The 13,372-nt window shown below is 38.3% G+C and overlaps 1 protein-coding gene across 2 annotated transcripts in view; it reads left to right on the top strand.

Annotated features, from left to right (window-relative positions):
- The window catches only part of RNLS (renalase, FAD dependent amine oxidase), a 313,298-nt gene that overhangs the window by 297,088 nt on the left and 2,838 nt on the right, over window positions 1-13,372 (top strand). The window contains exon 7 of one of the 2 annotated variants that reach the window (XM_017867534.1): window positions 4,567-5,111. The exons of the other annotated variant lie outside the window; for it this stretch is intronic. Coding sequence (XP_017723023.1) covers window positions 4,567-4,719 — 153 coding nt within the window. The 3' untranslated portion in view covers window positions 4,720-5,111. Of the gene's footprint in view, window positions 1-4,566; window positions 5,112-13,372 lie in introns of those variants that run through there. 2 annotated transcript variants of the gene reach the window in all.

Genomic DNA, 13,372 nt, shown 5'->3' on the forward strand with positions numbered 1-13,372 from the left:
TTTTGTGTGAACTTTTACAATTAGTAATCATGATACAAAGAAACTATTAGGCTGAACCGTATACAAATTGACAATATTTTACCATTTTTGACCTACGGAATCAGCAAGTTTATGTGGTTCAACTTAATACATGACAGGAGACAGTCATTAAAGCAGTGCACGGTCTGAGGCCAGAGGACACCCCTTCATTCATCATTATTAAGAGTCTTCTAAATACAATAGTTCCTCCATTTGAGCTTCTCCTCAGCTATATGGGGAGCCTCTGAATAACACTTTTTGTGTAGGTTTTCTGTCAAGACCTTCATTTGATCAACTGTGTACAATATCTTTTAACTCAATAAACATTTATTGCACACTTTCATATGGTCCGGGCACTGTTCTCAGCCTTGAATACAAAGATCAGTGAGTCAGAGTCCCTATTCTTAGAAGCTTGCAGTCTAGGAGGAGAGGAGACAGGCATGGACATCATTACAGTGCAAAATAGCAAGTAATATAATAGATAGAAATAACATGCTGAAAAGGCACTGACCCTGCCTGGCTGAGCAAGAATGCCTCAGAGCAGGTGATGTTTATACTGAGTCTTGAAGGATGAGCAATTTACTTGTCAGCAAAGAGGAGGATGATGCAACACCACCCAGCAAAATGGTTTGTTCCAAGCCACAAAAGTACAAGAATAAGAGCCTGAGTTTGAGTATAGATAGGACAAAGGCAAGAGAAGGGACAAGGACAAGGGTGACAAAGGTGAGAGAAGTGGCACGAGGTGAGATTTGAATGAAAGTAAGATCCTGGTTATGAAGAGCTCTCCATATGGGGCTTAGGTGTTTGCATTTTATATAACAAAACACATTGACATGGGTTTTAATTGCTTAGAAATAAAACCACTTCTTCAGCTTTATTTGTATACCCAGTCCAATTATCGCCTAAGTTTATAGAAACATTGCATTTGCTACTCTACAGCAGGCAAGAGTTCTTTCTGACCATCCCTGGCACACATGTGAGCCAAAGCAACCTGGATTTGCAAGGGGTTGTTTCAGCCCTGACATCTCTCTTAAACATAGTCATTGAGCTGTGGTTCCTCGCTGTGGCTGAAAGCATAGCCAAAGGCTGCATTATTGTGAGATTGTGGCTTTGACAATTACGTGCTCCTCCACTGCAGGGCTCTTACTTTACATGGGTGAAGGAGCTTGCCAATACACGCTCCATGTTTTCGTATTTTCCCCGTTGGGTAATTGCAAAATGGGTGATTCCACCTAAATACAGTGAGATTGATTTCATCCAAACTGCCGACTGGCTAATCAGTGGCCCAGTTTTCCAGCCATGTGATCTGGCATCTGCGTTTTACCACTCATCAAATTAAATTACACAGCACCAATAAATTACCGGCTCATGACCGGGCAAAACCCTTTTCCTTAAACTCCTTCCTGGTTAATACTTGTGCAATGTTTAATAGTGCCACAGTTTATCTATACAGGGATGTCAACAGGAATGTATCAAAATTTTACCACAAATGGAGATTTATGTATGTGCAAATTATACATAGACACACACATATATGTATAGATATGAATATGTATGAATGCGTTATTCTATTGATGTGAATTTTCCAGATGCCTAAAGCTAAGTCAAAATTAAATCTAAGTTAAAACAAAATCAAAATTGTTTTGTTTTACTTAATCGAGTCTTTATGGAAATATTTCTGAAAGTGCTGGAAATGTAAGTTCTGGAGTCAGTCTGCTCTGTTCGAATCCCTGTTCCTTTATCTACTGACTTTCCGTCTTTGGGCAAGTAGTAATCTTTCTGAGCCTCAACTTTCTTATGTATAAAATAAGAACAATAGTAACCACCTCATAGGGTTGCTATGTGAATTAAATGAGGTATGCATATACAACATTTGATAGGCAGTGGATGTTCAAGAAATGCTAGCAATGAATACTTTATGCATATTAAAATTGCTTCTTGAAAGCTGGGGCCATCATGGTGAACATTAATGATTGTAAGACAGCTAATAACTGATGCCCTCAGCTCCTATTAGGAGCCAGAAAGTTATTTGCCCCTCCATTAAATTGACCCAGACTGCCAGGATTCTTTCCAGTCTTGTCTGGGTTTTGAGTTTTTATATAGCATCCCAACATGGTTTCACTCTGTGGCCCCATCCGAATCTCATCTTGAACTGTAATCCCCATAATCCACATGTGTTGAGGGAGGGACCTGGTGGGAGGTGATTGCATCATGTCGGCAGTTTCCCCCATTCTGTTCTCATGATAGTGAGTGAGTTTTCATGAGATCTGGCAATTTTATAAGTGTTTGACAGTTCCTTCTTCACACGCTCTCTCTCTTGCCTGCCGCCATGTAAGACGTGCCTGCTTCCTCTTATGCCATGATTATAAGTTTCTCGAGGCCTCCTCAGCCATTTGGAACTGTGAGTCAATTAAACCTCTTCTCTTTATAAATTACCCAGTCTCAGGGAAATTCTTAATGGCAGTGTGAGAATGAACTAATACATATCCCTTGCTATTAGACTATGGGTTATCACATTCTGAAATCACTAATATCTAGGATCCTAGCCATTTTCTTCCTCCTATAGTGTTTTACTGACAAATTAAATAATCCAACTTGATAAAATTCTATCTAAAGCAGGTTAAAAGCTCTAATTGAATAACCAAGTCTGCACTTCAGTGACTGCACTATGTACTGCCTATTTTAGCCACTCAAAGATCTTGTCTGCTGATTTCAAGATTATCAGTTATGTTTATGATAAATGATGTTGCTGTAAGAGACCACCAGAAAAGTGAGAGGATGCTCTTAATATTTCATGTTTATATCTGATTGACACAGGTCTACAGAGGCCCATGTCTTTAGAGGTTCAACAGGGAAATAATAGTACCATCCCTATTTAAAAAGCAAATATAACATATACATAAAAAATATCTATGGCAAAGTTTTTCTGCTTTAAGAAAACTGTAGGCTCTGTAAGCAAGGCATGGTGGCTTATGCCTGTAATCTCAACACTTTGGGGAGCCAAGACAGGAGAATAGCTTGAGACCAGGAGTTGAAGACCACCCTGGACAACATAGTGAGACCCCATCTCTAAAAAAATTTTTTTTAATTAGCCAGGCATGGTGGTGTGCATTTACAGTCCTAGCTACCAGGAAGCTAAGGCAGGAGAATCTCTTGGCCCAGGAGTTCAAGAGTACAGTGAGCTATGATCATGCCACAGCACTTCAGCCTAGACAACAGAGCAAGACCCTATCTCTAGAAGAAAAAAAAAACTGTAAGGGAATATACTGACTCAGCCTATCTAGAACAAAGATCTCAGCACCGTAATTTAAATAGCATTTATTATATTTCTTGATTTTTTTTCCTGATTTTCAAATAAGTAAATCCTCATGGGCCTTACTCTATTACTGTCCATGAAAACAATGTATAGGAGAGACCAGAACTGTCATATTGTCATCCATGTGAAGGGAGCCCCCTAAAGTTGTACAGTGAAGCAGTCCCAAGCGAGATGGCCATTACAACAAGTTTTCATATTCTGGTTTTTTAGAGGGTTTTTGGTGCTTCAGTGGGCAAGTCATCTCAGTGTCCAACATAACTACATTCACCTCCCACTCATTCTCCTTACTGCAAATGCTTATTAGCCATCATCCATCCAAATTTTGAGAATATTTTCTCCAGAAAACAATCTCTGTGCCTTTTTTCATACATTCAGATATGAAAATAAAAAGCTGTTAAAAAAGACTGCTTTGGGGTCAGTCTTCCTCTCAGGACTGAAAGTTCCTTAAGGACAAGGTTGTGAAATTTTAAAATTCTCCTGCTCCAGTGCTCAGCGTGGGGCCTGGGCCAGAACAGCACCCAGGAAATATGTGAGGAAGAAAGAACCATGGGGTGAGGAGTGGTGGAGAGAAACTGAAGAAGGATGTCTTGGTCAATTTGGGCCACTGTAGCAAAATACCATAGACTGGGTGGCTAATAAACAGAAATGGCTTTCTCACAGTTCTGAGGTCTGGGAGGTGCAAGATCAAGGCACTGGCAGATCCAGTGTCTGGTGAGAGCCCCCTTTCTCATAGATGGCACCTCTGGCTGTGTCCTCACATGGTGGAAAGGACCAACAAGCTTCCTTGGGCCTGTTTGATAAGGAGCACTAATTCCATTCATGAGGACTTTGCCCATGACCTAATCACCTCCCCAAATGCCCCACCTTCTAATACCATCACCTCGGGTTAGGACTTCAACATATGAATTTGAGGGAGATAAACATTCAGACCATAGGCCCTACTAATTTTGAAGTTCAACCCACTTCTGATTATCTTATCTAATAACTGGAAATTTAAACATTTATGAATATAAATATAAACACTTGAACTGGGGTTCAGGAGAGTTTAGTGAGTCTTGGTTTGTTTTTTATTTCTTGTGTGTGCATTTTTTGTTTGTTTGTTTGTTTTTTCTGGTGCTTCTTGTGAGAAATCTTGATTTCTCCAGGTAGACTAGCCTTTTCCAGGTGGGTGTTGCCATGACAGCACAATAGAGCGCAGAATGTCAATTGCAGTCTTCTTTTTACTTTTCCAGGTTACAAATGCTGCTGCCAACTGTCCTGGCCAAATGACTCTGCATCACAAACCTTTCCTTGCATGTGGAGGAGATGGATTTACTCAGTCCAACTTTGATGGCTGCATCACTTCTGCCCTATGTGTTCTGGAAGCTTTAAAGAATTATATTTAGTGCTTATATCCTTATTCTCTACATGTACACTGGGTTTTTATTTTCACAATTTTCTGTTATTGATTATTTTGTTTTCTATTTTGTTAAGAAAAATTACTGGAAAATTGTTCTTCACTTATTGTCATTTTCATGTAGAGTATAAAATCAATTTTGTAATTTTGATAGTTACAACCCATGCTAGAATGGAAATTCCTCACACCTTGCACCTTCCCTACTTTTCTGAATTGCTATAGCTACTCCTTGTTGGAGGAAAAGTGGTACTTAAAAAATAACAAACGACTCTCTCAAAAAAATTACATTAAATCACGATAACAGTTTATGTGCCAAAAACTTGATTATCCTTATGAAAATTTCAATTCTGAATAAAGAATAATCACATTATCAAGGCCCCATCTTAAGTCTTCAGATGTGTCCTTGAATCAATATTTTGCAAATTATACGAAACAAGATTTTCCAAAATGTGGGTAACAGAGTATAATTCTTATTTCTCATTTATCCCCCAAGTTATTAAGTGATCCTGAATTGTAGGTCATATATGTCATCATCTTAGCATGGAGGGCAACTTGACTGACAAAGAGACCTTCCTTCAGATTTTCAGAAAATAATAAGATTCCAGTTGATTTTCCCAGCCACACAGTACTTTTTAACTTTAAAACAAATCCCAGTCCTAATATGAAAGATAAAAATTAAATAGAAACTGAGAGAGAAAATATATCGATCCTTACCTTTTGCTATCTTTTATGGCTGGTGCTGGTACTTTATGGGCTCTGCAGTATGTGCTGTGGCATTTAGACTGTGTCAAGTTTAATGAATTTAACACAACAAAAAATTTACTGAACCATAAAATAGATGCACTTAAAATAGTTCAATATTTGCCAAGTTGGTGGTTCAGCATATCACCCACATGCTTCAGTGACCTGACCCCATGACTTGCTAGCTGGAGAGAAATCAATCTCCAGCCTTCCAAACCAGCTACCTGTTGCTAATTTGGAAAGCAAAACAATGAGTTCTATTCCAGCGTTTTGAAAGGGGAAAAATTATTGCAGCCTCTCAAACTAACAAAAGTTCAACAAAAGACTTCTTACTCTTATAGTGTTTAAAGTTTCACACTTACATGTCCACTGTCATACATATACATACACAGGCACAGGCAGAACTTGCTTCTATGGCTGCAAAGTGGGTTTTATGACCATATAGCATATTATTGTATGTTTCCTCTTAGCAATAAATTGGTGAAAAACTTAAATGCCAACATGTGATTAATGTCACTTATTTTGAAAGCAGGGAGAGGAAGAAGGAAATTTGTAGCCTCTAAGAAATGATGAAAAAGAGTGACTTTTTGTTATTTTGGCCCATATTTGACTAACGTTTGTCTTTATTTATATTTTCAAAATTTTAAATGTAGGGATACATATATCGGTTTGTTATATAGGTAAACTTGTGTCACAGGGATTTGTTGTACAGATTATTTTGTCACCCAGGAGTTAAGCCTAATACCCATTTGTTATTTTTCCTGATCCTCTCCTCCCTCCCACCCTGTACTCTCAGGTAGGCCCCACTTTCTGCTGTCCCCTCTGTGTGTCCATATGTTCTTATCATTTAGCTCCCTTTTGTAAGTGAGAACATGTGGTATTTGGTTTTATGTTCCCACATTAGTTTGCTAAAGATAATGGCCTCCAGCTCCACCCATGTTCCTGCCAAGGACATGATCTCATTCTTTTTTATGGGTGCATAATATTCCATGGTATGTATGTACCACATTTTCCTTTTCCATATTCTACCATATTTACCCTTAAAATATGGTAGAAAGTTCATTCAAATTAACTATTTTGTTTTTAACAAATATAATTCTAGAGCCATTTGACTGAAAGCACCCTGAGCCTTTAAAAACAATGCTATATTTATTTTATGAATTTATGTCCTCCAAAGGAGGGGGGGGAAAGGATTTGTAAAGCTGGGATGGGTTGCTTGAAGAGGGTACTCCTCTAAGCCATTACTAATGACTTTTAATATCTATTCTTTCTAATTCTTCATGTTTTTATAAGACTATGGCAATATGAGGAAAAACCCTACTTAATATGTAGATCATTGTTACTTTGCTATTTTCATTATTTTGAAAACTTATTTTACATTTAGATTTTCTTTCACTTCTTCCCCATTAGAAATGAAATGGTAGAAATATCTCCTCCTGGAAGCCATCCCAGAGGGCCATAAAATTCAGCTGGCCAGGATCCTCTTGAGAGACACAGGGCTACGATATCAAACTCCCCTGGGAGATCGGAGTCAGCACCAGGTAGAACAGTGACCAAGGTGTATGTATGCTAGCCCCACGGGGCCACACATCATCACAGTATTTCCAAACAAGAACTTTTATTAATCAAGCCAGCCAAGGAAAGCTGTTCTGTTTTGAAAGGAGCGTATTCAAGTGAGAAACGGCGTGAGCAGTGGGGTGATTTAATACTTGTTAGCTGATAAATATAGCCTTTGCCAGAATAAAACTTTATGATGCAGTGTTGAAAAGCTTAATTACTAAACTGTCTATGCACGTCTTGCTCAGGCAGCAAGGGTGACAAATTATAGCAGTGAAATAGTATTTTTCACCTTTGGCATTTCTGAAGGAGAAAAGTATGTCTAAAAACATTGAGAAAGCAGCAATAATCCCAGACCAGATATTACTGGGGGAGGGTGGGGGGAGGAAGACACTTCATTGAGTCACCAAGACTTCTGTGCAAAATGCCATGGTCCCCACCCCCCGCCTACCCACTACCTTGTTAACTGAAGAGAACAGGGTCAATTTTACATTTTTCTGGCATTTTATACTCATCCAAGTGTGTCTCTTTGTGTGTGTGTGTGTGTGTATTTTCACTTTTCATCCTTCTAACACCTCTGTGAAATAAGCAGAGCAGAGAATTCTTATTTACATTTTACAAATGAGGAAACCAAGGCACAGAACTTGGCCAACCAAGGTCATGTAATGATATTCCAGGACAAGAGCCCAAGCCCCTCATGACCCATTTCTATTTACAGGCACCATGCTGCTGCCAGATGAACATGATAATTAAAACTGAACTGAAATATTAGTTGGGGGTACAGTCCGCCCCATGTGGTCTTCTTATTGATGTTTCATTTCAGAGAGTTAACACTAATCCTGATGTGATATATACAGGAGTCTAATATGGGATAAAGTCTCCATAAGTACTGGCTAAGTGATTTATACTCCTGTTACTTTCATTTGCTGGTTTATTTCCTTCTTTGGGGGGTACTTGCTGTGAGAAATAGCTGCATGCTAATGACACTGAATTTCAACCCAGCAGTAGCTGGTTACAGTACAGACTCACTTTCCATCTGATTCCTCTTTGTTTCTTTGTTCCCCTTGTTTTGCTCTCTTCTTTTCTTCCAGTTTCTGCCATTTCTTCCTCCCCTTCTATTTCTTTTTCCTGCCTCTTCTCCTATGCCTACATTCTCAGAAAAAGCTGGAATATGAATGCAATCACCTTATCATTCATAGTATTTGTGCTTCCAGGTTTTAATATATCAGGGTTTTGTTGTGGCTGTTCTTAAAATTTAAAGCTGAAAGCCATCCCAGAGGGATGATCCTGTTTGTTATTCAAGTTGATTGGACAACCCTTATGTTGATTTTTTAAAATGATGCAAGAATTTAAAACTGGCCATAGCTTTCAGGGATCTCAGTGCTAATAAACTAAAATATGACTTGTATGGTTTCTTTACACCAATTCTTTACTTTTCTTGTCACATGGGTGCAAAGCCTGGTACCAGGCTCTCTAGTGGGCACAATGGAATATAATCAGCAATCCCACCCAGAGATTCTACTTAGGAGAAGACAAGACCCCTGGAGTGGGAGGCAGAGTAGAGGTACATGTTGACACATGTTGACAAGGTCACAGGCAGTGAATAAAATGCTCTAATTCGTGGAGCTAGGGAATCCTAAGAGAAATGTTTCCTTTGGGGAGAAAAGATCCCTGAACAAATACAGAGAAGCCTCAGTCAAATACATCCAGCAATATCCCTCCCCTCCACACCATACCTGGGTCGACCTGGCTGACTTCAGAATCCAAACTGCATATTAGTGTGGTCAGCACAAGTAAGTTCTTACTGTGCAGAAAGCTCAGCAGAACAGAGAAAGAGGTCTCTGGCAGGAGAAAAAAGCCTCAGCAAACATCAGATGATCTGATGCAGGACCAAACTGCTGTATTTCAGTCTGGAATATATTTGTGTTTTAGCCAGTATCATCTGACCAGGTAAACCAAGGAAGGTTGAATGATAATATGATTCATGTTTCCTTCTCAATAGACAGTAATTGTTGTCCACTCAACAGTTCACAGCAGAATCCCACAAAAGAGCCTGCTAAGGAGAACGAATCTCTAAGGGGTTGTAAAAGGCTAGATGAATTATGGAACCCTGTGGAATATCTAAGCTTAGAGAGGTTTGGAAACCATTTAGACCAGTTCTTAACCATCTTGGATATTGAATCTGTTTAAGAAGCTATAGAAAGCTATGGTTCTCCTAAAAATAACAACAAAGACAACTATGCATATGAGCACATAGGATTTGCGTGCCATTTAATGCCTGCTCACCAGCTGCTTGTTTTTGTAAATAAAGTTTTATTGGAACACAGCCTCACCCATTCATTTGTGTATTACCTGTGACTGTTTTGCACTACAACAATAGAGATAAGTGTTTTTGACAGAGACCATATGGCCTGCAAAATCTAAAATAGTTACTATGTGGTCCTTTAAGAAAATGTTTACTGACCCCTGCTTTAGGTTCAACCCCTCCCCCCACACATCTGTCTGTAGACACTCAGGGGTCCAAGGAGAACCTCTAAATCTTAAACCTATCACTTTATGTAAATATGGTCTTATCTTTGATCCACACATCTGGTCCATTGTTCCTTGATCCTATGGCACGTTGTAAATCCCTTAAGGCAAGCCTGTAACTTTGCAGTAAGAACACATCATCTGCAGTTAGATCTGCGCTTTAATCTGAAGTTTGCTCCTCATTGTGTGACCTTGTGCAGTTGAACAATCTCACTTAGCTTCCTTTATCATCGGCAAAATGAGTTAATGATAACTACCTCATAAGATTGTTGTGAGGCTTATGTTTACATAAAACCTTAAGAGAATGCTGGACACACAGTAAGTACTTAATAAATAGTAACAATGATGATGTTGATCATAAAGAGGGGAGGACGAGAGAGGAGAGGAGAGGAAGAGTTTAACCTGGTGCCTCTGAGGCCTCTGTGAAGGCCAATTTCCTCTATATTCACATAGGACACAGGAGAATTGATGATAAGGAGAGTTAGTGGATTGATAGCAAAGCATGAGCGTTAGTAGATTGATAGTAAAACATGGTTAAACCCAGAAGCTTAAAAGCTCTAGGTTGCTTCAAAACCATGAGACAGAATAGCAGTGTCTCCTGGTGACCAGTTCTGGGCCACTTTCTCTTTTCCAGCTACAGTGAGTAAGTAGACAACTTACTTGGGGAAAAGGTGGTTTGCTCTAATGTAGTCCTGGAAAGACACTAGGAAAGGTCATTATCAGGAGTATTGATAGTATAAAATAGAAGCATTCTCTGCAAGAACGTTGTCTTTTCTCTTAGTAACCATTTGTGCTGAATGCAAAGAATTGCACGCTTGAATTGGATTCTGCTGAAGATTAGTGAATCTCCGAAACACTGCAAAAACTAGGGGTGAGTTACTTCACGCTCCTAAGTGTTTGGCTAAGTATGCAGATTCATTTCCTGTCCCTGGCCTTCATGTTAAAGAGTTCAGTTCCTGGTGGGGTCGGTGACATCCTGAATCTGCCACTTACTAGATGTATGATCTTGGTCCAATTTCTTTGTCTCTAAGCCGCAGGGCCCTCGTCTATGCAATGTGGATACAATTTTACCTACTGTAGGATTATTCTGAGGGTTATAGTATGTACATGCAAAGTGTAACCATTGTGTCCTGTGTAGAGAAAACACTCCATAAATGCTGGTCATTATTATTACTATTATAATAGTAAAATATGACTTAGGAAAATAATCCCCTTTGATAGCCATCACTGCATCCATAGGTAGCTTTAGATCTAGCTAGGAAGCCACTTCAGTATTTGTAGAGCTCACTGGTGACTGTACTTAAGTGCTACTGTAAGGTTGGCCTCTTCAAAAAGTCTTACTCTTGAATGAATAAATGCTGTCTATGGTTTGTGACTGTGCTCTTTCACAGACTTTTCATGGCACTGTGTTCTCCCCCAGCTGATCTAGTCTCCCCACTCTTGTGATACTTATCCCATGTGTACTTACTTGTTCAATATCTACTTGCTGCCAAAACTGCAATAGCCAAAAAAGCGGGACCTGGCATATAGGAGTTACTCAGTAAATATTTGTTGATCCAAAGAATGAATGAATGAATTTAACTAATTAACTTTTTTTATTCTAACATTAGTAAGTGCCAAAGGAAAATCTTGCTGACACAGAATTATCCCATAGAGCAAAAATGTACTAACCTCGTCCTTAACAGAGGCAATAATTACAACAGTATCTATATTTACTTTATGTGGTTTCTATTCAAAGTCATTAGGTGATTTCAGAAAGTCCTCACTTTATATTACATCTCATTATATTTTGGAAGAGGTGGGGGGAAGGCGGGAGAGTTGCTCTACCATTAGAAATACAGTACTTAAAATGGGCCATCTCTGTGTAGTTGGTGTGTTGTGTATGCACATGTGTGTGCTAGCATGGGAGAGAGGTGGGGAATGGTACTGTCCTTGTGCAAACAATCAATATAGCTACTGTAGCAGTGTATTCTGTTATTGTGATTTTATCACCTACCAATGACATGCAGGCAGGATTATTGACTGACATTCTTATTTTTTCGATACTTTTTAAATTGAATTGCTCTAAAGGTGGCAAGAGTTAGGCCTAGGGTTAGTTGCACCCACTTGTGCAAGACAGTTGCCAACCTCAAACTTGCACCGTATATTTTAACCATTACAATAAGCCATGTTTGTTTGTCCTTTGGAAAATAAACTATTTTCTGTGAACCAAAAGACTGTCAGAAAACTGAATGTTAGTGATACAGAGACCATTGTGGAGAAAAAAAAAATTGGCAAGTGTCACCTAATTGAAAAACTGAGATGTTCACCATCATGGCTGAACAGCACTCTAAGCAATTAGCTCTATATTACAGGAAAGAACTACAAGAATTTGCCTAGAAGCAGGAAACCCATTAATTATGTGCCTAAAATCAGGAAACCCACTCACTAAATAAACCATTTTAACTATTAATACTAAGAAATGTTAATACTTGAAACAATAAAAACTTTATAATCATTTCAATAGATGCTGAAATTTGTTGACAAATCTGCTGAAATTTGTTAAAAGTTAAATTTGACAAACTTTAATATACATTGCTGCTAAAACATTATGATAAATTCAGAAACAGGGGATACTACCTTAAAGGAATAAGGACTTCTATTTTAAAACTATAACAAACATTACAATTAAGAATAAATCACTAGCACCATCTATTTTAAATTAGGGAGAAGTCAAAGATTCTTACATCAATGTTCTAAAATTTCTGGGGTATGCATTAAGGCATGGAAAATATTTAAGAGGTGTGAATGTTGGGAAACAGAAGACAAAGTGGTTACAAATTGTGTGAATATGATTATACTCCTAGAAAACTCAAGTGCACCAACTTTTAGATTGATGAGAAATAGAGTGGCTGAATTACAAACATTCAAAGGTTAATAACTCTTCTATATGCCAAAATAATCAAAGCAAATATATCTTATATATAATGTTGTTAACAAAAAACAGAATACAAAGGACTATCTTTTATTTTTTTTCTTTTATTATACTTTAAGTTCTAGGGTACATGTGCACAACATAGAGATTTGTTACATAGGTATACATGTGCCATGTTGGTTTGCTGCACCCATCAACTCATCATCCACATTAGGCATTTCTCCCAATGCTTTCCCTCCCCTAACCACCGACCCCCTGGCAGGCCCCCCAGTATGTGATGCTCCCTGCCCTGTGTCCAAGTGTTCTTTCATTGTTCAGTTCCTCCCTATGAGTGAGAACATGAGGTGTTTAGTTTTCTGTCCTTGTGATAGTTTCTGAGAATGATGGTTTCCAGCTTCATCCATGTCCCTGCAAAGGACATGAACTTATCCTTTTTTATGGCTGCATAGCATTCCATAGTGTATATTTGCCACATTTTCTTAATCCAGTCTATCATTGATGAACATTTGGGTTGGTTCCAAATCTTTGCTATTGTGAATAGTGCTGCAATAAATGTACATGTACCTGTGTCTTTATAGTAGCATGATTTATAATCAACAAAGGACTATCTTTAGGATCCAGAATTTATGCAAGGAAATATTTCCAAAATTTTATGGAATGATACTTTGAAACATTTGAATAAGGGAGGATATACCATGTCCCTAGAGGGAAATAGCAAATATTGTGAATTTTTTCCATTATCCCCTGATTAATTTATAGGTTGCACAAAATCACAATGGGATTTCGTTAACCTGAAAAAAATAATTTTAAGTCCATCTGGAAACAAATTAACAGGTAAAAATAACTAACAAATTTGAGCAAGAAGGTAGTAAGTACCTTCCTGCAAAATGGCACTTTTATC

Source organism: Rhinopithecus bieti, unplaced genomic scaffold, assembly GCF_001698545.2.
Source record: "Rhinopithecus bieti isolate Rb0 unplaced genomic scaffold, ASM169854v2 scaffold_53, whole genome shotgun sequence".
Lineage (NCBI taxonomy): Eukaryota > Metazoa > Chordata > Mammalia > Primates > Cercopithecidae > Rhinopithecus > Rhinopithecus bieti.